The 25130-nt window shown below is 42.1% G+C and overlaps 1 protein-coding gene across 1 annotated transcript in view; it reads right to left on the minus strand.

Moving 5' to 3' along the window:
- Positions 1–1816: 1816 nt before the first annotated feature.
- The window catches only part of PSMD4 (proteasome 26S subunit ubiquitin receptor, non-ATPase 4), a 31020-nt gene continuing 7706 nt past the window's right edge, over positions 1817–25130 (minus strand). The window contains exons 4-10 of the mRNA XM_086947353.1: positions 20066–20152; positions 16173–16243; positions 14712–14925; positions 12213–12321; positions 9930–10061; positions 3916–3983; positions 1817–2151 (exon numbers count right to left, since the gene is read on the minus strand). Of these exons, the coding sequence (XP_086803479.1) occupies positions 1981–2151; positions 3916–3983; positions 9930–10061; positions 12213–12321; positions 14712–14925; positions 16173–16243; positions 20066–20152 (852 nt within the window). The 3' untranslated portion in view covers positions 1817–1980. The remainder of the gene's footprint in view (positions 2152–3915; positions 3984–9929; positions 10062–12212; positions 12322–14711; positions 14926–16172; positions 16244–20065; positions 20153–25130) is intronic.

Here is a 25130-nt window from a genome sequence, read left to right on the forward strand (position 1 = left end):
GCCAATTGTAGCACAGTTGGACAACGCCATGTTTTAGGGAAGGAGCACTGGCATGGAGGTCTGGTTAGCAGGCCTCCGTGTACCGTCAGAGTGAAAAATCAGCATCTAGTAGCTAAAAAGGGGGCAAAACGTAGGGGGATAACTGCTACAAAGGGCCAGTTCCCTTCAGCGCATCTACCTTCTATTAAATTATTTTACCAATGTCTAATACCTAGAACTGCTTTCTTATGAACTCTCCAACAAATGTGCACATGGCAACATTCACAAAGTATATAATCATTTCACACAAGCCCCCAGCTGCCGTCTACTCCTTTTCTTTTAAATTACTTTCTTTTTTGCAAACTATGTACTTTATTTTTCCACCAGCTGCAAGGAGAACAATGCAAAGAGTGACAAATCCAAAGAATGGAAAAGCTCACCCAATATAGTCACTGGCCTTTACTTAAATAATTTCTAAGTGCATTTGGCAAAAGATAATTAAAGCTAGACCAATAAAATATAAACTCAGAATGTAGAATTCATTCAGATGGCACAATGCGATGAGCCTAACACTCAAGAAGTAAGAGATGGATCCACAACCATTTAAGCTGCCAAATCTACATATGTCAGGGCAGGCACACAAATAAAAGATACACATTTCATATGAATCTGAGAAAATAAATATTTAACTGTAAGTTTAATACAGACAAGAAAGAAACATGTTCTGACAAAGATAAATATGAGAAGGGCTTGAGGCTTTCAGAACTGAACTGTGAACTAAGCTTTTTCGCTTCACAGTCCTTCTCAATACTCAACACACCTGGTCTTTAATCTTTTTTTAGGTAGTTAATAGCCTGCTACACATTCATACAAATTATTTGGTACCCACTATACAGATTCTGCAAATCTAAAACGGGAGACAAAGTTCTGTGCTTTTTCTTATTAAACTGTTATATCTAAAAGAAAGATCAAAGCTAGGAAGGGTCGAGTTCTGCTACTCTCATACCTGTTCATGGTTTGATGTGCTGTTCTGAGCTAACTAAGGCTTGTCGCCTGCACACACTGTTCACTGCTTCAACGTATGGCCACTGGCGTGTGTTGACATTTTTCCACATAGGTTATTGAAGTTTAAGCAGAAGAGAACATTCAAAGACAAGTCTTACATCAGAGTAGATAAACTGGCGGACCCAAGAGCATGTGAGCTATTCATTAAGAACTTGTAGAGGTCAGAAAGAAATATCAGAGAAACATTGCTTACAGAGGCAGGTAAGTAAAACCAAAGACAAAACGTGTTGAGACTCAAAAAGTTTGCCTTGGGAAGTGAATGAGGGCGAAAGCTTTTAATATGCTGTGGCCGGGACACATGTATCCACATCAGAAACAGCAAATAAAACAGCAGCAACTGGTGCTGTGATGTCAAACGCCAAACAAATCTAATAGTAAGGAAAAATTATTGAGGACATTGGCATGAACTATTGAAGTCCACCATCCCTCTTGTGTAACCGTACATGTTTCATATGCACTACGGCTTTCTAGCACACCAAGTAGCAGAAAAGATGTTTTACTTGCACTTTGGTAAGAGAAACCTGCATACTTACATTCCAGGCATCAAAGGAAAAGACTCGAGCCACATGGTTTCTTTGGTCAACACAATAATGTGCCACAGATCGAAAGTGGTCTCTTCGACTTCACCATATCTTTAAGAAAACAGGAATTACAATTGGAAGACTTGGCTTGAACAAATTGCCTCCTGAAGCTAGACAATGCTATCCAATTCCTTGGTTGGCAAAAATGTCTAAATAATTCAAAAGAAAATGGCTACTCTTGATACAAAGTATTTCTTTTTTAAATTTGTATTTATTAACAATATCAAGAAAAAAAACCTCTCTTACAGCCATTCGATTGCTAACCTCGGTAGAGAATAATATGCACTGTGGTATTAGAGTAACCGGACTGGGACATGCAGAGCCAATCACTTAGTAGCCTTGGAATGCTGGAGTGTCATTTTTTGTCTTCTTCTTTCTTTTCCTTCTTGGTGTCTTTGCTGGTTTGCGAGGCTAGGGAGCCCATGGCATTACGGATGGCTTCGTTGTTTGGGTCCACACCAGGAAGGTTTTCAAGTACACTCTGCAGGAACTCGGGGTCCTGCATCACATCATACTCTTCCTCATCCTGAAAGAAAAAACTAGCCTGTGAGTGGTTCATGATGAATACAACTGAAGAGTCCTCCACGGAGCCCTAAAGAACTTGGTGAGGGACAAGTCCCTGCATGCAGTGACTAACACTACTGCATATGTGCACAATGGCTTTCCAAGGATACTGTCCACTAACTATGCATCGAACACAAAAAGAGGAAAAGAGAGAATGTATCTAAAGATGTGATACATGGTCAACAGGATACTTTCCAGGTGTGAAAAATATCCATCAGTTATCAACCGGTACCGCCCTTATCATCTGGGACCCTTCACACCGGGAAGAGTAGGCGTTGCAACCACTTGTGAGTTTGGTCAGAATGTGGGTGCCCCAGTGGGCTATGGGTATGTTGGCGTGTACTAAACTGAAAAGCAGTGCATAGATTAAAGTGAGGGTAATAAAGGGTGCAAACAAAGCTAAAATTGGAGAGATAGGAGGAAAATGAGTTTAATGAGTACCTCTCAGCTTCCAAATGAATAAAATCAGTGCGAAAATATAGTAGTTTCAACAAATAGCCACTATATGTAACAATAGGTCAACATGTTTCTGCAGTTTTATGGACCCAAGTAGGTGTCCGCTGCTTTCATCAGGACCGGAGGTCGATACTGCTCGCCCGGAGTACTGACGGTCAGAGCGGGGCTCTGTTTACCTGCGCCGCAGCCAGGTGAGGTGGAGCATTTCTCTCCTACCAAATAGCAGCTAGGAGAATGATCACACCTAGGATACCCAGGTGATATCTTTTACCACTATATTTGTTATTCACCAATTTTTAAGCAGTAGCGACCTCTGGTCCTGATGAAAGCAGCGGACACCTACTTGGGTCCATAAGACTGCAGAAACATGTTGACCTATTGTTACATATAGTGGCTATTTGTTGAAACTACTATATTTTCGCACTGATTTTATTCATTTGGAAGCTGAGAGGTACTCATTAAACTCATTTTCCTCCTATCTCTCCAATTTTAGCTTTGTTTGCACCCTTTATCACCCTCACTTTAATCTACGCACTGCTTTTCGGTTATCAGAACACGCCAACATACCCATAGCCCACTGGGCCACCCACATTCTGACCAAACTCACAAGTGGTTGCAACGCCTACTCTTCCCGGTGTGAAGGGTCCCAGATGATGACAAGGGCGGTGCCGGTCGATAACGGATGGGTATTTTTCACATCTGGAAAGTATCCTGTTGACCATGTATCACATCTTTAGATACATTCTCTCTTTTCCTCTTTTTGTGTTAGATGCATAGTTAGTCGACAGATTGTTTATACATGGTGCAAACAGTTTAGCTAAGAGGATCCTCATGGCAGGTAAGCAACTTCAACCCCAGTTCAGGAAAGAAACCTGGCTACTTTCCCTTTTGATCTAGCATAATGCCACAGAATGCCGCTATCGACTCACATATCTGTAAACTCCAATCCACCAAACAAAAAAAAGCAGGCTGAATAGGAGACACCCATTTACAGCTTAAGAGGGGAAGGCCCAGTGTAAGCACTTGATGCTGTTTGTTCGGCCAATGCTGTGGCTGCTCCTAGGTCTATCGCAAGCGGATAAAACGCACAACTGTTGCACCATGACTAAGTCATGGAAGTGGCATCAGGTCTTCCAATAGACCATGCAAACAGATTACAATAATCAACAGCAAACTGAACTCAATACAGGTTAGCAAAGAGTGTAGTGTTGAACAACACCAACGATTAACAGAAGCCAAAACTGTTTATTGGAAAGATCTAGGCAGTTACCTTTGAAGGCTCAGATGTGTCCATGGCAGCACCACTGTCAAGATCAGCAGACTCTCCTGGTACGTACTCTACATTAACAAAAGAAAAGGCTGTCTGTTTTAGAAAATGACACACAGATTAGTTTCCGCTGGAGGAGCTTCTGGTAACCAAGGTAAATCTAACTGGTAATGTAGCTGGCTGTGCCTGTTTTTTTTAATAGTGCTAGAAACTGAAAAGCTTAAACATTTCTGTTATTTGCTTTTGCACCAGTAACATGTTTAAAGTATCACTAAAAGCCCCATAAGAATATAAAACATTTTTTTAAAGGAAATGCATTTTTTCTGCTTGCGCTACTATAAGTATAATAATACAAAACTGAAACCTAGTATCCAAAACGTAAAAGCTAACAAGATATAAAATAAAAATTACTTTAATGTTGGCTGCAGTTTGCTTAGTCTTTTCTTTCCCTACTAAATAGAACAAGCACTAGCATAGAGAAGGTGTGGCCCACATCGCTGCTGTATAAATCTTTGCAATGGAGCACACCATTGAAAAGTCTCAGAGACAGCCTCCCATCAGGAGACAATTACACAAGGGACTAACCATCCAATCCAAGTGGTCACAGTTTTGTTGCCTGGGTTAAGTGCATCATACTTTTTAAATGGCCCAAAGGACACTCCAGGTTGAATTAAGTGCTCATGGAAGGCGCTTGCACTGAAAATTATTACCTTAAATGGCAAACCTGATACCATTACATTCTCCTCAAAGGTAATGAAGAATTACGTAACATTAAAGTTAACAGATGAAATCCTAATGCTGTACGGTATTTTATCTTTAATCTTGACAGACTAACCACAGACTGACCATGTGCAAGGAGATCACGTCCAGAAACTGGACCCCAGTTCAAAGGTAAAAATTGAGCATTATTCCTATGCTCTTTGTGAGAACCATAAAGTCCCTGAACTTGAACCAGGTGCATTTTCTCGAACACCTCAATCAAGATTGGGGCACGGCCCTTCCTGGCTGGCTGGCTTCAGAACTCTGTGGTCCTGAGTGATGCCAGAAACTCACCTAGCAAGAAGAAAGCCTCTATTCTACTGGAACTTCGGGCTCTCTGACAATCTGGACATGGGAGCTACATCACAAGGAAAGAGAAGGATTTTTTGTCACAGTCCTGGATGAAGGAAACCAATATAGTAGAAGATGAAGGATGCTAATTTTGTAACTGCCCAACCAGCATTACATCATTCAAAATCTTCAGATGGTGGCTATACTTTTTTCCTTTACTCTCCTAGGGCATAGCCTATTTTCAGAGCAGAGAAGGAGTAGGAGCTGGACATCAGCTCCTACAAGGGTAGCAGTTAAAAGTAAAGAATCAGATGGAAGACTACCTCATACCACGAGAGGTTTCTCCTCCAGAGTCTGATACATCTTGCCTAAGACCCTTATGAAACATGTCCAAATCAGTCAGAGTTCACCTAGATCCAGCTTGTTGTATTATATGAGGCTATCATAGCCAAACATGGTGTGGGGGACCAGAATGCGAGGGTCTAGAACATAAGGCTAGTAACTGCAAGTTTCAATTGTGGTAAGAAACATGCGTAGGTTTTGGTCTCATAACATAAAACTACTTTGGAAGTCAATGTAACATCTAAAACAGTCCAGCAGGTTATTTGTTGAGCAAACAGTCGGAGAAAGTTGTGTGCAGATGAACGCTGCAGTACTTAGGGCTTTCTACAATTCCTCAATGTGCATGGTAAATGTAGTGATATACCAAAACCACTTTAGTATCGTGATGGACCTTACAGCAGTGACGATTCGCAGAAAAGCAGGGATAATGGCAGCAGTGGGGTAAGGAAAACATGCAGTACAGATTTAGAAGTGACAGCAGAATACGGATAACCACTACAGGATGTGTTGACCTTAGGGTCCCTCTATTGGTAATGTGGGTATAAGTCTTGCTTTTATTATTCCACCATCTACCAAGCATTTGCAATGCAATATGTCTCCCATTCACGCAAGTTTGAGCTATTGGCATTTTAAATTACAGTGCATTTTATTTATGTTTTGGGTTTTAAAATATAAATAAAAGGCATGGTCATTTACAATAGCTTAAAGTCTCTCAAAAGTGAGACCTATTGCATTGCAATTAAGGGCCTTCTCGACCGCTTGTTAGATTGTAAATATCAGAGGAAGAAACCGGCCTGCAACGTCTTCAGAGTAGTGATAAGCAGTGAAGAAGATGTGCAAGTGTTGTTCATACAGACCGTTATCACGCTTAGATCAGAATTACAAAATTCTGATTTGATTAAATGACAAGTAGCTGCCTGTAACCCAGATTCTGATCCACCCAGATTGGAATGGGTTCATTCCAACTGAAAGTACCTTATTTAACCAAAGACGCTTGATCAGTCTTGTGTACGGTGCAGCATACACGACAGAGCTATAGGTCGCTGTGTCTCGCTATATCGGAAATGCCTTTGATGCCTGGTCTTACTTAATGGAAGTTCTTAAAAGTATGGGCATTGGTCCGGAGTTCCTTGGCTAGATGTTTTACTGTAATTGACCCCAAGAGTTAGAGTACATATAGGATAGGTAATTTCAGATTGTTTTATTATAGTTAGAGAAACACGTAAAAGTAATACCCTGTCACCCACAATGTTTGTCATCGCAATGGAGCATCTGGCGTGTTTTTTGCAACAGAGAGGAGTGGAGCATAAGGGCAAACTATAGTTGCCACTTTATTCACCACAGTCATATGGATACCCACTGGAGGCACATAAAGATAAAGATAAAGCCCTTAGGTTTCAGCATGAATTGTGTCTATTTTAGACACGAGGATGTAGTCCATACTAAAAAAGCACCAACACCACAAATCCCACAAATAACAGCCGTCCGCCCGCTTTACAGAAGTGTTGTTCCCATGCACTTGTGCTAATTTTTTGCTGCAACGGTGTGTAATTACTTGATGCGTGATTTCATGTAACAAGGGTAATACAGTATTACCGGAATAACATGAAACTATGCAAGCGTAACTTGTATTTCATCCTGGGTCTACACAATATTCATCTGGCCACCACATAACATGTCTTGTTAGTCAAGTTTCAAGACACACGCTTGTGTTCCGAGGTAGGACAGCAAGGCAAAAACCGTGCTTTTGACCATGGCGGCAGGTTCTGTAATGGCCCCTACCTGTAATGTTCAGTTATAAAGGACAGAGTGCATTTATGGCTTCCGGTGAACAGGATCAGAAAGAGTTGTGATTCAGCAAGGGAAGGGAAGGGAAGACAATTCTCCGCTGTGGCAGTGTTCGACAGAACCCTTAACCTCGCAGGCAGGAGAGTGCGTACGTGCCCGGAGTGTGAAATGACTGAGGGATGCCGCAGCTGATGAATGATATGATTAGAAGGATAGCCCCACAGAAGAGGGAGCAGCATGCCATGCGCCGCTGTTGCCATGGCACTGCGGGATCCCTTCCATTGACTACACTTGAACTCCCTGCTATAGGTTCAGGGGGGATGTTACACTGCAGGGGCAGCATTCCCATTACCCAGGCAGGTTTTCAAATACAGGCACAGAAAGGGAACTGATGTCATCCCCAGCAACTAGGACTTGAATTATTCAGGGCTGGCTGGAGCAGGCAGAAGTACAGCCTTGGATAAATACGTGTGTAAAAGTATGTTGTGTGTGCTTATATGTGTGCAGCTTTCTGTGTCTGTGTTAGTCTATGGTGTGTTAAGCTTGACATGAGAATTCATTGATGCAAGTTTACACATGTTCGGCATCATGTTCTGTGTGTTGTACGCCATGTGTGTGAATGCTGTAGGTGTCTAGATGCTCATCCTTCGGTGTGTACTTGTGTTCTGGGTGGTGCCTATGTTTTATGCATGTACCTGTATGTGCTTGTGAGTGAAGTGTTCACCTGTTAAGTTTCATGGATGTGTGTGCGTTGGTCCATCCACGTGACCTCAGTGTGTGTGCTCGTGTTTCCCTAGTTTGAGCTCATAACTCTGTAGGATGGGCCTTTCCTTCTAAGCACTATGGCCCTTGTCCTTTCTATCCCCGGGCTCTTTCCTAATCCCAACACACTCAAAATGTCCAAACTTAGTCAGGATGTTCATATCTCCTACAGCCTCTGTGCACACAGGCAACAGAAAAGCAAACCGTGCACGTTCCTTATTCCTTCCCCGGCGAGTGGTTCTGCATTAAAAAATGCAGGACTCTGTGTGCAAAACATTTCTACCTCAGCGCTTCATCCTCGCTCAGGGTGTAAAAAAAGAAATCGTCCTCTCTGCTTGCAGATAAAATACCTCACCCCCTCCCCAGAGTCTCTCTAAAAGTAAACACATGGCCCACTAAACTTCACCATCAAGCAAGAAGCACTGGTGAGTGCAATGAGCCCGCCGCCGAGGTCAGGAAGCTGGCTGCGATGCTGAAGGATGCGGAGAAGAACAAGTGCCGACAAGCCCACTGTGAGAGAAGTGAAAAGATGCAGCGTGCATGTCCAGTACGGGTGGGTGAGGGCCTAAGGGAGACAGGGCACCAACCCCACTTCCAAAGAAGCCCGGCAGGAAAACCAACGACTATAGATCTCGCATGCGAGCAGGACAAGATGGAAGAGAAAGACTCCTGCAGCAACCAAGAGATTTAGGACAATTAAAAAGTACAGAAGCAATCACTCAGACAAAAAGTCTTCTACGGAGAAGAAAGTACCACCTTTACAAAACACAGCGGAAGGACTTTGAAAGAAGAGAGCTAGATAGGTAAAGCTGGAGCATAGGAGTGTGTGGGATCATTCCAGATTCAGTGACTAATTAACCGTAAGAAAGCCACCACTCCTGCTTAGGCATTGAACCCCAAATTCTTAGGGCGGAATCGGTTATGTTACAATACCCTACACCTTAGCAACATAATATATTCTTCTTTTAAGGAACACTCAAGAAAGAAACAATTGTATAGTATCCAAAGTCCTTTTTTAATAATGTCCTGCTTCCCATGTTATGCTCTTGAGTCAACTGAACAGAGTAAGAATAGCAACTACTAGAGAATTGACATCTACACTGACTTTGTTTTGAAAGCTTTGATACAGTTCAAGTGAACTTACTGATCTAAAGTCCCACCACTATTAGTTTCTACTTTGGAGTCAGAACTGCTTTCCAAGTTGGCTTAAACACTTACATGTGATTTGCCTTCAAATGAATTGTACGCTCTAGTGCTAAGACAAGAAAAATTGAGAAATATTTGCATTTTATTACTCCCTCTCAGGTATGTGAATCATCTGCAAGGGTCTTAGCTGGAGTGAAGGGGAGTGTATAGTTATGGGCACAGCAAAAGAGGAGCAGCTGAGGACCTGCAAAGAGGGCGCCTTTGAGAGTAGCTGTGAGGACGCGAACATATGGTGGTGTGAGAGGGTTGTTCGTGGAGATAAGCTCTTTTGTAACAAAACATACATTTATGCTTTAATAGAAAGGTTTGGAAAAGGAATCTATCTTTTCCCCGTAATCAGTTGTCCTTTATACAAACATGAGAAATGAGGATTTGAACGGTTTTGCCATGCTCTCCTCAATAAACATGCCATGAAAAAACGAAATATTTAGACCAGCACTGATCCAAGATGGCAAGCTTTAAGATATCAACCTAAATGAATGTGCATACACTGAACGCAAATGTACAAAGTTGTATAGTCATCAGCTATCCTGAAAGTCTGGCATGATTTCAGCCCTCCAAAACCTATGTTGGACACAAAAAATTAAGACATGTGCAGAGCCCTAGACTTATTTTTCTAGAGGCTTTTTTTTTTAATTGGAATTTGAATTTTTTTTTTTAATTCAGCACATTTTAAGACAGAACAAGAAAAGAACCAACTTCTCCATTTTGGTAGGAAAACAGTTTTGTTCTGCATTTTGCTGAATTTAGAGGCAGTGCACGATCGGACTACTCTAATTCTTCTGAACCAGGAGAGCCACTGGTTAAGGAGCAAGAGGCAGAAAAGAAGCAAAGGCTGGTTCTGTAAAATATTTAGGTGCCGAACTCACCTGCCCCTTGCAGCGACATCTGCATGGCATATGCTATCTGCTCATCCTCAGTCATACTGCTGAAATCAGGCAGGCCAGGTCTTCCAGTCTCCTGCTGACCTATCGTCATTTTCAACAAGGCTTCTTCGGAATCTAGGGGAAACACAAAAGCAGAACAAAAGCATGCTAAGACTAAGAACAGATAAGCAGCATAGGGGTTCATCACGCAACTGACTGACTCAAGGATTCTACAGCAACAAAGAACTAAAAAAAAATCAAGAGTCAAAGAACTGGTAATACAGTAGATAGGACTGTAAAATAGGACAATCAATTCGCATCTAAAGTCCAATTCCTTCCATTTCATGTCACGTGATCTATCAGTCACAAATCCTTCCTTGCGATCACAAAGCAAACCTCAGGTTCCACCAGCCATTGAAGAGCCTGTATCGTGCTCTTAAAACACCTATACACCACTGTCCCTAATAAATCATCCCCCTCTGTATAAACCCACACGTGCAGGTAGTTTATCGTTCAAAAGTCAATCATTCAATCTTCTTTTTAAAACAGCATGCTCAGAATGATCCAATTGAAGGCATTCTGTTGCCACATAGGCACATTTGGCAGAGGTAGTGTCATATGTCAGGGTGACCCAACCAAACACAAACAACCACACTACGGAATAAAGTTGTTTCTCATGATTCAGGCTATTTTGTTGGTAGTCTCAAATCAAATCATGCTAAGATGAATAGTTCCTTTGGGAAAACTTGTCTGACACAGGACACAATAATAACTAAACCAAAATTATCTACAGGCAGAGAACTAGGCTTCTTACTTTCAGGAAGGTGGCCTCAGCACGGCCTTGTTCATGATCAAGGCAGCAATCTCTGCAGGAGGACAGCAACCAACTCATCCTCTCCCTGACTAACGACCCAACAAATACCAAGGACAAGTTCCAAAGATGCATGAAAGAGATGGCTGTCTGGATGAACAACAGGTTTCTCAAACTCAACATTGACAAGATAGAAGTACTTATCTTCTGAAAAGGCAAGGACACCCTCTGGAACAACAAATGGTGGCCACCTAAGTTGGGCCCAACACCCAAACTCACCGAACACGCCTGCCACCTCAGTATCATCATCGACAACCAGCTATCCATGTAGATGCAAGTCAGCGCCGTCTCCCCCATTTTCTTCCTTACCCTCTGAATGCTCAGGAAAGCCTTTAGACGGCTCCCACCCAAATCCAGGCAAACAGTCAGGCAAGCTCGTCACCAGCAGACATGACTACAGCAACCCCCTCTACGCAGGAAAAACTGCCCAATTCCTGACAAAATTCCAGACTATCCAGAACACAGCAGCCAGACTCATCCCCGACCTCCCGAGACAGAAGAATATCCCACCCAAACTCAGGAAAGTCAACTGGCTATCAGTTGCGAAGAGATGCCAGTTCAAGGTGCTCACCCACGCCTACAAGGCACTACACATCAAAGGACCGGCATACCTCAACAATCAAATGAATTTTCACCAACCCACAAGGAAACTTTGCTCCAAATCTCTCTCCCTAGCAGACACTCGACGCATCGCCGGACGAACAGAGGAGACCACTCGTTCTGCCACCTGGCGGCTAAGACCTGGAACATCACCCCCCGCTGCATCTCGGAGCTTCACTATCGCTCTAACAGTTCAGGAAGGACGTCAAGACTTGGATGTTAAACCAAAAGGAGAACAGACTGCATGTTCTCCCAGCGCCTTAAGACCCTTACGGGTGATGCAGCCTCACTCTTCAAATCCTGATTGATTGATATCCGGACCACGTCACAGCCAGGCCCAGTTAACCATGGTAATACTCAGGATTACCTTCTTTTTGATGTGCAGAACCAGCTACCATCCACAACCACCTCCCCTCGCCCCAGAAAAAAGAAATATATACGGGGGCTGCAGCCAAAAACGGAACCATTCTCTAATCCTCCTTGACCAAAGTATCCTGGAGAGTCACAAATGACCTGCCACACATGTGTGGTAGTCCCAGGTGAACACCCTGACCTCCTGGAGAGGGGATGCAGAGGGCTACCTTCAAGACAGACTGCGTGGCCTCCATCACCATCATTCCTCCCAGTTTGCCACTGTTAGATTTGAGAGGCTATTACTGCTTAATCATTCTAACATGGCAGGTGTTGGGAGGGTTACTGGGGGAGGTGGAGATTTCACCATATATTCAAGTGGAGGCACCAAGGCAGGACATTAGCACCACCCTCCATCAAGGTGTTGAATCGAGGCTACAGTTTCTCTTAGCTAGGTTTCTCACCATCTGTTCCAGCAGCAGGGATGCCTGCCTCTGCCGCAGACACAGCAGCTGCACGGCGGGCCTCCTCTTCTTGCCTTTGCCTCTGCTCCTCCATAGAGACACGCAGCGCCTGCCGAGAAAAAGCCCCCCTAATTTTAATTTCTGAGGCAGACAAAATGCCAAGTGACAATGAACACCTTCAAGGCACATTCGATTTAGATAAATTAGAGGTACATTACATATAGATAAAGAGAACAGATGTGATTTGGCTTCAGTATGCAAAAAACACCTACATATCCTAGAGTCTGAACATTCAAGGCACACACCAGTGTTAACTGCCTTGACATAGCTGGTGTGGATATCTCCTACCATTTGAATTGCTGGATTTGGAAAAAATGTACTCTGGGAACTCCTAAATAAGGGGACACGGTATGGCAGAAGAGTGGTGCTACGGGGCAGGGCTTGGAAACCAAAGTCTGACAGTCAATCTACACATTTATTTTTTAATAAAAATCTGCTGCACAGAAATTGGCAACAAAGACATATGTGGCAGTAAATATGTTCTAGATTACATAATTGGTCAAAAGGAGTCTACATTTTAAGATATCTTACAGGGTTAAAAAACCTGCTCCAGAGATCATGGTTAGTGGCGGCTCCTCCGCTAAGGGAGAGGGGCATCTCCCCACTGCTTTGCAGCAGTGAAATAAAGGAAAAATAAAATGATAACTCGAGGTTATTATCATTGTATTTGTTCTTGTTGCAGCAGCTTTGCGGGCGGAATGGGGCTGTTCTGCTGACAGAGGAGCAGGGGAGTAGTAGGCACACTGTAGGTCCGCATGAATGTTTGGCCAGCTGTCTCGGGCCGGCCAAACAGTCATGCACACTTTACATGTTCTCCACCCAGGGTGTATCACAGCCTGGGTGGAGAACATGCCTAGGCTCCCACTGCCTGTCTGAGCACCGAATCACGGCGCTCAGTTCAATCACAACGTTGCATTGCAGTGTTGTGATTGGCTCTCAAGAGCATGGGTGCTTCCCGTTCAGTTTGGTTCGGGAGAGACGTGGCGAGGAGGTATGTTTTCCCCCCTTTTTTTACACCCCTGTTTTACACCCCAGTACCACCCCACCACTGAATATAAAACACTCTGGTGCTAATAACATCAACACTTATTACTCACAAACAGATACATCTTGCATTCTTTCAATGCAAGCAGATTTCTTACATTGAGAGTTGAACAAAGTTAAAAACCAGTCTCAAAATCATAGTTTCTGTTAAGCACTTATGAAGTGGTAACAAGCTAAGTGCCTTTATTTCTTATATTGCATTGGTATCTAGGGGTTAAGGCTCCAGGTGGCTTCCAGCCAGGATGATATAGGAACAAATGGCCCTATACATCAGGCCTTTCTTTGAGTCCAGGTGACACTATAAATAAGAAAGCCCCATCCCTGCCTGCACATTGTTGTTCTAAACAGAACGGAGGCACTGTGCGGGTGCTGCTGAAAGGTCTCCTCGTGTCGGATGATGACAGCAGGATAAATTCAGCAAGTTTCCCTGTGATCCTGCTTTCCTGCACTGACCATTTGTGAATGTGAACCTGGGCACCTGGCTCTTCTACAACTGTCATTGAGGATACCCATGACAATAGCCTCAATCACTTTGCAAGTCACTAGAGACTAAGTTTGGTACTGTTCCAACACCAAAACTAACCCACAGAAATAGCTCCACAAAAGTAGCCCAACCCAAGATCAGTCTGTAAATCATAAGCTACTGGTAGCTTTCCTATGTGCAGCGCAGCCTAATAAATTAGAGGTCTTTCCTTGTTTGAATTAATATATGGTTACTATTAATATATGGTTACCAAAACTGACAAGCGTATATTTTAGACGAAAAGGTATATAGTTTCAGAATTCATAAACTGACGTGGAGAGAAAAAATGGATTTCCAAAATATATTTAAAGCTGATATTTAAGAGATACAACATGCGGTGTTGGGGGGAGGGTCTTATTACTAACATTATTACCTTGGTATTAGGGGCACTGAAGCAGTGGCTGTCTCATATTACTCATACTTCAGCATTTCAAATGGATGTGTTTTTTTTTTTTTACATTACTGCTGGCAACCCTGCCTGGTGCACTCAGGTGACCAGGGCTGGTAATCTTGCATGGGGCGGCACTACTGTAATCTTGTCTGATGTTGTAAATATTTCAACACTAATAATAGTAGCCCGAGATGATTTTCATTCAACAAAAGTAACTCTTATTATGGAAAAGGTTAGTTAATTCTGCTCCGATACTCAACTTTTGCTCACAATAAGATCCTAAGATAACCCAATATATACATAATTGACACTTTGTTACTATTACTGCACTGGGAGCCAGCCATTCAAGTTTACGCGTGAACCAATACAGAGAAATACGCTGAACAACAAACACGGTTTCTTGCTTTCAGCCTGAACTGTTTGCGCAGCCTCTCAACCAGCGTAGGTGCTGATCTGTCCAGACAACATTTTGGTCACTTACCAAAGCAAGCTCTGGGTCTGCACTGGGATCAACACCAAACTCAAAGTCACTGGCACCAAGACCGAGCATGGCCCCACCCTCGCCGGCTAGGATCGGGGAACTGATGAGTGCATCAGCCAGACTTGGTCCAGGTGGCACTGTGACTAAGTGAGAGCCAGTGCCATCTTTCCCATTCAGCGTATTGATGAAGGCTGTCAGCTTCTCTGTGTTGGACTCCTAAGGGCAACAAATATATTGAGCATTAGAACAAAGTTCTTTCCGAAAGATCACTTCAATGCTTAGAAAATATTCAATGTCTCCTGGAAGAATTTGGGGATAGTCTACTCCCTCCCACCACAAGGCTAGCAACGTATCCTGAATCTACAGCAACCGAAGGACAAGTCTCAGAAATAACATAAAAGGCATGTTTGATCTAAACAATGCCCTAATGCAGGGCCACATCTAAGAGAACAAACCGCCAACAACCTTTTCTAGATAAGGTCCACAAAAAGCTGTAAAAACTAAATAAGGTACACCACTCTATTTTCCAATGACTAACCCCTTCTCACATTCACTCTTCAGCTCTCAAGCAAGTTCTTCCCTTACTCCTTTCCTAAAGTCTTGATGCGCAATAAAACAAAATGTACATTTATTACAAAGTCATTAATTATAAAGCCAATGTTTCTCGAAGCCCTATTAGAGGGCCCTCACAAATGCAGACTTATTATTGCCAGCAGATGAAAAGTACAAGGCTGCCAACTCAATGCACTGCTTTTTATAGAGCAACCAGAATGAAGCAAACCCGATCTTTGCCACTAAGGGACTGCCACAAAGCAAGGCGTCGTTACAAATTATTACAAATTAGGACAGTGATGTAGTTCCCCACTACTGTCTCTAGAGCCCCACCAACACACTAACCCAGTCGTATGGGAAGATATACTTCTTAGCCCTAATCACATTTAAGCTAACTAGAGTTCAGGCGTTTTAAGTCAGAAAATGCCCAAAAATATCCTAAAATCGGAGCTAGAACACAAAAGGCTTTCAAAGACAGCAATATCTCTAAAATATAACACGAGAACCACTTTAAACTTTTTGTGACTACAGAGTCTCTCCAAACATCAAATGTGCCCAATTTGGGGCGCTCACAAAATCAATAAGCAGCTCAGCGTTACATTTTGTTTTTAAAATTGGAAGGCAAAAGGGAAGAGTGTTCTGCCTGGTACCTTAAGTAAATAATCCAACTCTTTCTTTTTAATTCCTTAAAATAATTAAAAGGTTTAAAGTACAGGACCCCTTTGGAAAATTGAGGCACAGAGTATTAAGGTCACGTCTCTCAAAAAGATAAATCAAGTGGTTTGTCACAACAGAAAAAGGCTGAATGTCAGTGAATATATTCTAGCCACCGCCCCCCCTGCTTATCACATTTCATCCTCCTCCAATGTACACTCAAAAGTGCACTTCTAATCAGAGCAAAATATACTTTCCTCCTCTCCGAAGTTTATGATGTCAACATTCACTTTCTCTTTCTTTAAACGTTTCGCCATCTTCACCAACTGCATATTAGACAGAGAAATAGAGAACAGTTATCTTTCCAAAGGCACAACATAACCGGATTCTCATTTCAGAACAGAGTAATATGTACAGATGTCATCCCGCTGGTTCCATGCCAAAATAATGAGTGTACAGAAGAAACACCAACCAGAGTTACAATTCAAGTAGAACACTAAGAAACCTCAATAGCGTGCAGATGGAAGTTCATACACCCTCAGACTGCGGTTTAAATCAAGGATATCTCCGCAATATACAACCAGCACACAGCAGATACAAATCGAAGTCATTTGTATTTAATATAGCATTTATAAAAAAGCTTAATAGCCCCATTGGGGGCGCTGAAGTGCTTGCTTGCATGGGTAGCATGCTACACTTTGTAGGTGTGTGGTTGGTAGTGTTTTGTCTTTGCTTTGATCCTATGTGTGAAGTGTTTGCAAGTCGCGTGTGATGACCACGGGTGTGCAGTTATCGTGTTATGGGACTCTGCGCTTAGCAGTGCGGTGGATAAAGAAGTATGAGAGAGTGAGGTGCTTTGAACAGCTCTGCAGGCCCCTTTATGAAATTTCTTAGAACCATAATCCACTTAGCTTGTTACTGCAGTAGGATGTCCACTCAGATATTTTGTTTAACGTTTATGGTCCTAAGAAGCAATAGCTTTTGGGAAGACATCTGTTGGGGTGGAGCTTGGTAACATCATTAGTGTGTATATCAGGACTCCCTGCTAATATCAATTCCCAGGGCAGGGAAAAACAATTGTATAAACAAATCCCTAGGCAACTACTTATTTATTTAGCAGTATATAGAATAATTGCTAATTCAGTCTTAAGAAAGCCAGGCGTACACATAGACTAAAAGAATATTTAGGTTTGTTTCTATCAAAATATTTCTTACATCAATGATATACAGTGTCTATACAATTACATAAAAGAATAATTCATGACAGACCTGCCTCTCGTCTAGATAAACATACCATGGTCAAGTGTAGATTACACAGATTCAAGATGCAAATATAGTTCAATACGATTTGATAGATGCAACTTTTACAATAATCAAGACAATTTTCTAATAAAATCACATCTAATAGTTTACAGGAATAGTTTTTTCACCCGTTAATACAGTGAATAATAGAATATCTCAATGAGTATATCCGGTCTGAGAGATGATAAAGTGGCTTCGGTCATGGATAAATCTTCGTGGGATCCAGTCATGACTTTAGAGATATTTTGATAGAATAAAAGAATACTTTCGGGTTTGTTTCTAGGTGTACACATGGGCGTAGTAATATCATTCCATAGCTAATCGTCGCTGTGAGAAGTCATAGTAAGCACTGTGTTGGAATCGACAGTGGTGAACTGAAAGTAATAAGCTACGCATCTCAAACACGTGCTGAACAATATTTTAAACCAAGTGGCACATAAAAGCTTAGCAAATAAAGCTAGTTTTTCCCTTAGTCACAAGGGATATTTGAAAGTGTTAAGTATGGAGGCAGATTTCAACTTGATTGAGTGTACATTCAAGAGATGCTGTGACAGGAAACTAAAAACAAAAATCGTTCTGAAACTTGATGAGGTGTAGGGCCTGGGATAGCTACAATGCTGGGTTGGGACTGTTATCAGAATGGGCCAGGATTCTCAAGGTACGAAGCCTCAACAAAAAATGGTCATGGACTGATATCATTAGAGAAATAGATATTTCTGGAGAACTATGATAAATGTAACATACTTGGGCTGGGTTAACAGAGTCCATTTGAAATTGAATACTTTTGTTTTAATTGTTGGGAGGAGTAGGTGGTTTTGAGCCATAGTTGAAAGTTCAGCAGAGCGCATGTGAAAAATTCCAAGCAAAATCACCAGGTCGACCTGAATATCATGATATATTTAGACTCATTAAGCCAACCTTGGTAATTATTGCTACATAAGTATAATTTTGAGTCAATCTGAACCCATGTGGTTTTGCACAGATGTAACTTAACAAAAACCCTCATGTTAGCCTTTGAAAGTGTTCTACTAGATTTTAAAGATAGCGTAAATCAGAACACCTATGGCTGAGACGTGGCTGCTTATCGTTAACACCACCAGTATTGCTCCTTAAAACTATTCCTGAAGCCCTGGTGAGAGCTCACATTTATTTGATAATAGTGTTGTGGTAGGACCCATTCCACTCCCTGCAAATCTTCCCCATTGTGGAGATGCTCATTAAGCTAGAAATACCATAAGTTCTTGGACTTCCTTTGTTACAAGCATCCTGTACTACCTGGTGCTGCTAGTTTTCAACTCTCCTACGACAGTTGGCACCTGCATGTATCCCATGTAAATAAACACTGCTCATTTCTGCAACTTTCTTATTCAACACTTACGTGGACCTAAAAGCAATGCTCTAACTCAATCTCTCTCTCTCTCTACTGTTCTCATGAAATAGCATTTCTGCATTATACCAAATGGCACTTTACAGCTTTTCCCTTTCCCCCATGCTTTTTCATAAATGGGGGGGGGGGGGGAACAATACCAACTTAACTGCAACAAAGCAGTGAAAGCAGAATAGCAAAAATGGTCTGCAGATGTGTGTACGGTAATCCGTTCTCATTCTAAATCGATCAACACGGTCTCTAACATAACTATGTGCCACACTCACATGGCACGTAGGCGGTATCCAATTTTGGTTAAGAACTGCAGTTACTACATGTGAATGATCTGATTCCTTAAACTTCTAACATAGACCTGATCAGTGATCCTATTTTATTGAGTCGGCCATCCATGCTCGCTCTCAAATTTCAAGGTTTGTGTAATGTTTCACTGCATGATCCTAAGATACAGCCTTTGGGTTGGCGGCAAAAATATCGACCAGCAAACACTTTCTTCCATTCCGATTCCATCACACCTGATTCAATATAAGGGGAACCTTAACTAATACTATTACTAACTGTGAATTGTTTGGTAGTAGCAGCACTAGTAAACACCAACACCTGGTCCCTTTGTTGTAAAGTCCTTGACTCACTGCTATGTATTTCTGCATGTTACTGGTGTTTCAGAAAGTGTTGAATCGGCATAGTGGCGACACCAGAAACGTATTAAAGGGTGCTTTACTTTCATTCAACAGACCGTACCTACACTTCCCTAGAAAGGTCATATATGCTGCTGGTTATCAATTGTTCGACATGAGATTCAACCACTACTGCATCTGTTTGGTACACTGCATATATCAGCTACTGCCAGGAAACCTACTCTAATTTTGCCTGATCTGCCTTTTTTTCTTACAGCACCAACGCTTAGAACCCTGCACCTTTAGCTTTAGTCCGGTATTGCTTTCTATTCTCACATGCAAGTTTCCGCCTGTGCAAAGGTTCCTATACAATAGTATCAAGGAATAATCAGTCCACTTCCTTTGTGAATATGCAGCCCTGAGTCAGTAACATACCAGAATAGTGTGGCTCAAATATCATCTGACAAAAATATTCTGCCCCAGATATCATTTATAAAACTATTGCCCAGTTGGGAGTCAATATTAGAAAATCTAGGCAGACTAGAATAATATTTTTGTGAATGAAATTCAGGCCACAATACTTAAATTAGACTATTTTTCTTATCAGTATTCTGCCATACAACCCCTGACTGAGTTCTTATGTTTTTTTATCTGCAGCCATTACAAAACTAGTAGAATGAAGGTATAGAATCCGGGAACCTCCAACGAATACAGATACGAAGAAGTACGCTTAGCTGTTTCATGAAATGTGCTACTTTACTGTGTTTAGTAAAAAGGTACTTCTTTCTGCTGCATTGCTTTTTGTATGGAGATGGACCACAGGAAGTGAAGGTACAGATACTTACATCCTTCTCATTATCTTCCACAGGGCTCCCTACAAATGCAATAATCCTCATCTTGTGGTTCTTCCCCTGACGATGTTTCAGGGCCAACTGAAAAAGAGAAACATTATCATAAAAACCAGAGACAGTGTTCGGAAGACACTCCGTGCAGCCCCCACACAGTTTACCAGAATGGCCTCTTAATCACTGCTGGGAGTATCAGAGCAGCATATACATCCATCAGGCCCGTGATTCAAACAAAACCCGGCACATCATCACCAGGAACACAGGAGCAGAGCATGCACTAGCAATCAGATTCACAGCATCTCCGTGTTATTTCATGGACTCTGCTTACACACCACTACGAAAACTGAAGAACACTCGGAGATGCTCAGAATCCACTGTTTTCCCTGAAAATTATTTCAACTGATTGCAGATATCCCCAGATTGAAACGTAAGCATCGTCCATGAGACAAAATACAACAACAAAACAGACTGTGGCGATTTAAAAGCACAGATTTGATACTGAGGTTGGGAGAATGGGCCACGTTCATTTGAATCTATTAATTAAACGTGGCCTCTCCCAGAATTCTGTGAATAGCATATGATGTAAAATGGTGCAGCAATAGTTTCGGTTTGCTTTGTGACACTAACATTAAATCTCAGCAAAAAAAATGTGTATGATGGACAGCTCTTGAAAAGCATGCATTTCAAGATCCACTACTTTTCAGTGACAAGTGGTTAAGAATGAAAAATAAATGTGCAAAGGCACATCTGGTACATAAAACACATTAGCTTAAGTTCACGCTGTGCTTTCGACTGTTAGGGTCATAGTATGTGAATCCTTGCCTTCGATTCAGAAATGACTTGAAGTTTGTAGGGTCTGTTTGGGTGACAGGATTTTCTTTACTACAATTCCTCCAGGGTACCAAAACGTGTCTTTATTTTCATACGGCTCACATAAAATACAGAGAGCTGCTCCTAAAGCAGGGCATGCTGGGCCGAGTCCTTGAGTATTCTATGGACCGTTCAAGCACCAGGAAACCAGTCTAGAAACAAGTGTTAGGCTCCACAGAGTGAGCAATCGCATACTGAGCACTGAGAAATCGCAGTGGGATTACGAAGCCTGAGACTACAGGGGAATCACAGTCTATGTCCTTGCTTCTGTCAAATCTCCACATTCTGCTGCCACACTCATCTGTATTTTAGTCCAACCACCATCCTAAATAGCTATAGGTTTCCCGAATGCCTAAACAACTTGCACGCCTGAGCAGTTCAGCATCTCTGACAGAGGGCACAAACAGGATTTGGTCACATTTCTTAGCCAGTAATTTTGTTTCCCCCAGATTAAGGTATTTCTTACAAATATGCAGAAATGACTCTCTGATACACTGCCTAAGCAACATGGGTCGTTTAGAGCACCTTATCAGCCTCACTTCATAAAGAAAATGTGAAATAGCAGCATCCATTTTCCAGTGTTTTCCAGTGATTTTAAAACCAATTTGTGTTTAGTCTGTATGTTTAAACAGCCGGTTGGACAATTTCAAATATTCCCCATATCTCGGTATCACTTTCCTAAGACTACTGAATCTACACTACAATGAATCCTTGACACGAAAAAATAAATGAATCAAAATGGAAATTGTTGTTCGACATTAATTATAATCTAGTACAGTATCAATTATGCCCCTGCCTCATGGAAAGCACTGCTTGCAAAAACAATCTGAATGAAAAAGTATTAGAATGATCTTTTCTGCCAATAATCCAATCTCTCCCTACAGGCACAGCCTCTAGAATTCAAAATGTCAGGTAAAGATGTGACCAATAAAAATGAGGAAATATTAGTCGCAGGAACATGTAAATGTTTCTCATAGTCAATATAGGTGACTTGTACTTTTACAACTAAAGTAACCTTAGTGAACGTAAACTCCCCATTTGCACCAGAGTTTTCATTTTAAAATGTCCTTATAAAATGAACTAACAAAAAATGTATACTTTTGAGACTCCACTAGATTTACACTGATAACTGTCCTCTGTATTGCCCAGCAATACCATTCCCGTTATCTGTAGACTATATAACCTCAGAAATGCAGAGCAGATGATTCAAGTTGCACCTTACAAAGAATGTAGTTATTTCAGCTCCAACCAGAGCTTTAAAGAAAGATCACAGAACAGCGGGAATTATTCAGCATACATGAACAATAAAAGTAGTTAGAGGCCACTTTTCTTCAGTTGCTAGATCAAATTCTCAGGTTCCACAAACAAATGTAGTGATCAGGCTCTTCCGTTTCTGCTTCAAATGGGACAGACAAAAAAATAATGTGGTTTCAATGCCATATTAGAAGCTATTATGTCATGCCTTTCATAATAATTTAAGTTGTGTGAAATGGCATTTGAAAGTTAGTCCTTTTGTGGTAAGCCTATTTGTGTCAGTAATGCAGTGACTATTTTATGGATCGGTTTGCTAGACGTCATCCTATACACTCACCTAATAGTGCAAAAAGAGAATGGAGAGGTCCCAATTAACACTGTTTTAGCCAAGCTAAACACTCAAAAAGGTAAACTTACATGGGACCATAAAAATAAGAATGAAAATAATTCAATAATAATAGCAATCAAGTGAAGCGGAAACATAGAAAAAGCAACATTGTACTTCTACATGGAGGTGCTTGTTGCTCTGTTTGCAGATAACAGCATCAAGATTCACCAAAATGGCGATGATTCGCAACTCTACTTGAAAGTCTCCTCTGCTTCAAACATCCAACATCCTAAACACTGCATGCACGTCATCGAGACATTGCATCTCAATCGGCTATGTGAAGCTCAACACCACCCAGACACAATTCTTGTTATTTGCCAATAACAACAAACAAGGAACATACAAAATGTGGCTCAATGACATGAAAGTTGGGTAATAACCCATCACGTTTCACCAAATGTCAAGTCCTTTGGATTCACCCTGGACTACAACTTCACTCTGAAGGAACACACTGACAAAATAGCAGGAAGACGCCTTGTACCAGCTCTACCTTCTGAAGAAGTGAAACTGTTTCCTCCAGAAAGTGACTTCAGAATTGATGTTCAAGCTCTCGTACTCCTGCATCTGGTGGATGCTAGCAGCCTGCTCCATGACCTCCAAGGCTCCACTCTTGAGCCCCCTTAGGGAAGTACCACACAGTGTAGCATGTCTCCTGCAGAGCCTGAAGAAATACAATCACATCATCCCACCCTGATGGAAATCGATTGTCTCCTGTAGCTGGTCTGCACCATTTTCAAAACCATTTGCTTCATTTACAAAGCCATCTAGACCAGCGCCACCACTTATCTTGCCGACAAGTTCATGATCTACAGTAGCTCTGGGCACCCTGAAGTCAGGATTCCATAATCACTGCAGGCTAAGAAGTGTAAAAAGAAAAAGTAAGGCAGGACGCCTTTTCTTTCTGTGCACCAAGGACCTAAGAACAAAATTGCTGTATTCATCAGGACAACTACAACACTGCTCCAATTTCGGAAAGAGTTGAAGATACACCTCTTTCAAAGAGCATTACATCACAATACACTAATTATCCACAAACCAGCTCCCTACCTATCACTTGTTGCCTTTATGCTCATCTTTGATCCTAGACCGAGCTCTGTTGATGCTTGGCTAGATTCACGCTATAAAAACTCCACATACAAGCATACATTACGCAGTGATTTAAACCATGCAATTTCTGCCTAGTTTGGTTGACCAGTTTCAGACTGTGACAGACCTCAAGGGTGCCCTGCTGTGTGGGTTGCCGTTTGGACAGAACATGACACCATGCCAATTCTGATGAAGTACTAAAGAAAAATATTCTACTTAGATCACTCTGGTCACAGCGGCATGCTTTGCTCTTCATAAATGTGGAAAATGTGTATAGCGGTGAGGGCTTGGGAAAGGACGAATTAAGTGGTGTTGCACAGACGCCCTTTCTCCTGGCGGTTGTTGTTCTGGTGGCTATGATCCTTTATCGATATTGACACATGACCATGGCACAGGGGATCTTTACCCTGGGGATGGGTGTATTTTCTTTCAGGACGAAAATAATGTTTTGCAATAGGTCCCGGGCAGTTCTTACAATTTGCCAAATTAACAAAAATGTCCAGGGAAATCGGGATGGAGTTTCCAGATATGCCGTGAGGAACACATATGCTGAAGGCAGTATTGGATATGGGTTCTCCATGGCGTATGGCATCCCAGCTGTAATCGGCCCTTCCACATAATAGTCATTACATAACAATGGGGTGACCCAAAAATAATCTGTAGGACCGGAGTAGTTAATGATATGCGACAACAGTGGTCCAAGCAGAAAGATCCACTAGGCGGATAAGGTTTTAATGAATAGCCTTATCCTAAATATTTCTCAATAGCCCCAATCGGACCACTGTTGTCACGTATCCTTATACAGGATAGGCAAAGCATTGAGTTTGCGCCACGGCGCCACTGGGAGGCAGACATATTGGGACCCATGACAGACAAGAAAAGGGAGGGAGGGTGCACACGGGTCAGGGGCGTTTCTAATAATGCCTCATTTAAGCTTGCATACATTTTATTCTACACAGAGCCTAATCTCGCTGCCGAGACAGAAAAGGATATATTCAGATAGGTCGGACAGATGCCCTAGGTTTGGTACATGTTGGGCAGACTTCATACACATGCTCTGGTATTGTCCGCATTTAAGCCCATACTGGGAAGCAGTGGTACACACGCCAAAGAGAGTCACTCATATGACATCTGAGTACAGTGTGAGGCACAGTATGTTGAATTTTTTTGTTTTTCCCCTGAAGGGGCGTATCCAGTATAGAAGGACTACTGAGGTTGATTCTTGCGAAACGCAGGATTGCTATTAAATGGTTATCTCCGGTGGCTCAGACACTGTAGCAATGGCGGAGGGACATCGTAGAAAAGGCTCTAGCAGAAGAACAGCGGGAGGTGAGAATGGACGACACGGTAGAAGAAGATTGTCTGGTGTGGGCAGAGATGCTGGTGGAGAAAATGCAAGCTGGGGAGAGAGGGGGGTGGGAGACAGCACGCACATTTAGATCACCCAGGACGCCATGGCCCGTG

The sequence above is a fragment of the Lissotriton vulgaris genome, chromosome 12, assembly GCF_964263255.1.
Source record: "Lissotriton vulgaris chromosome 12, aLisVul1.2, whole genome shotgun sequence".
Taxonomy (NCBI): Eukaryota; Metazoa; Chordata; class Amphibia; order Caudata; family Salamandridae; genus Lissotriton; species Lissotriton vulgaris.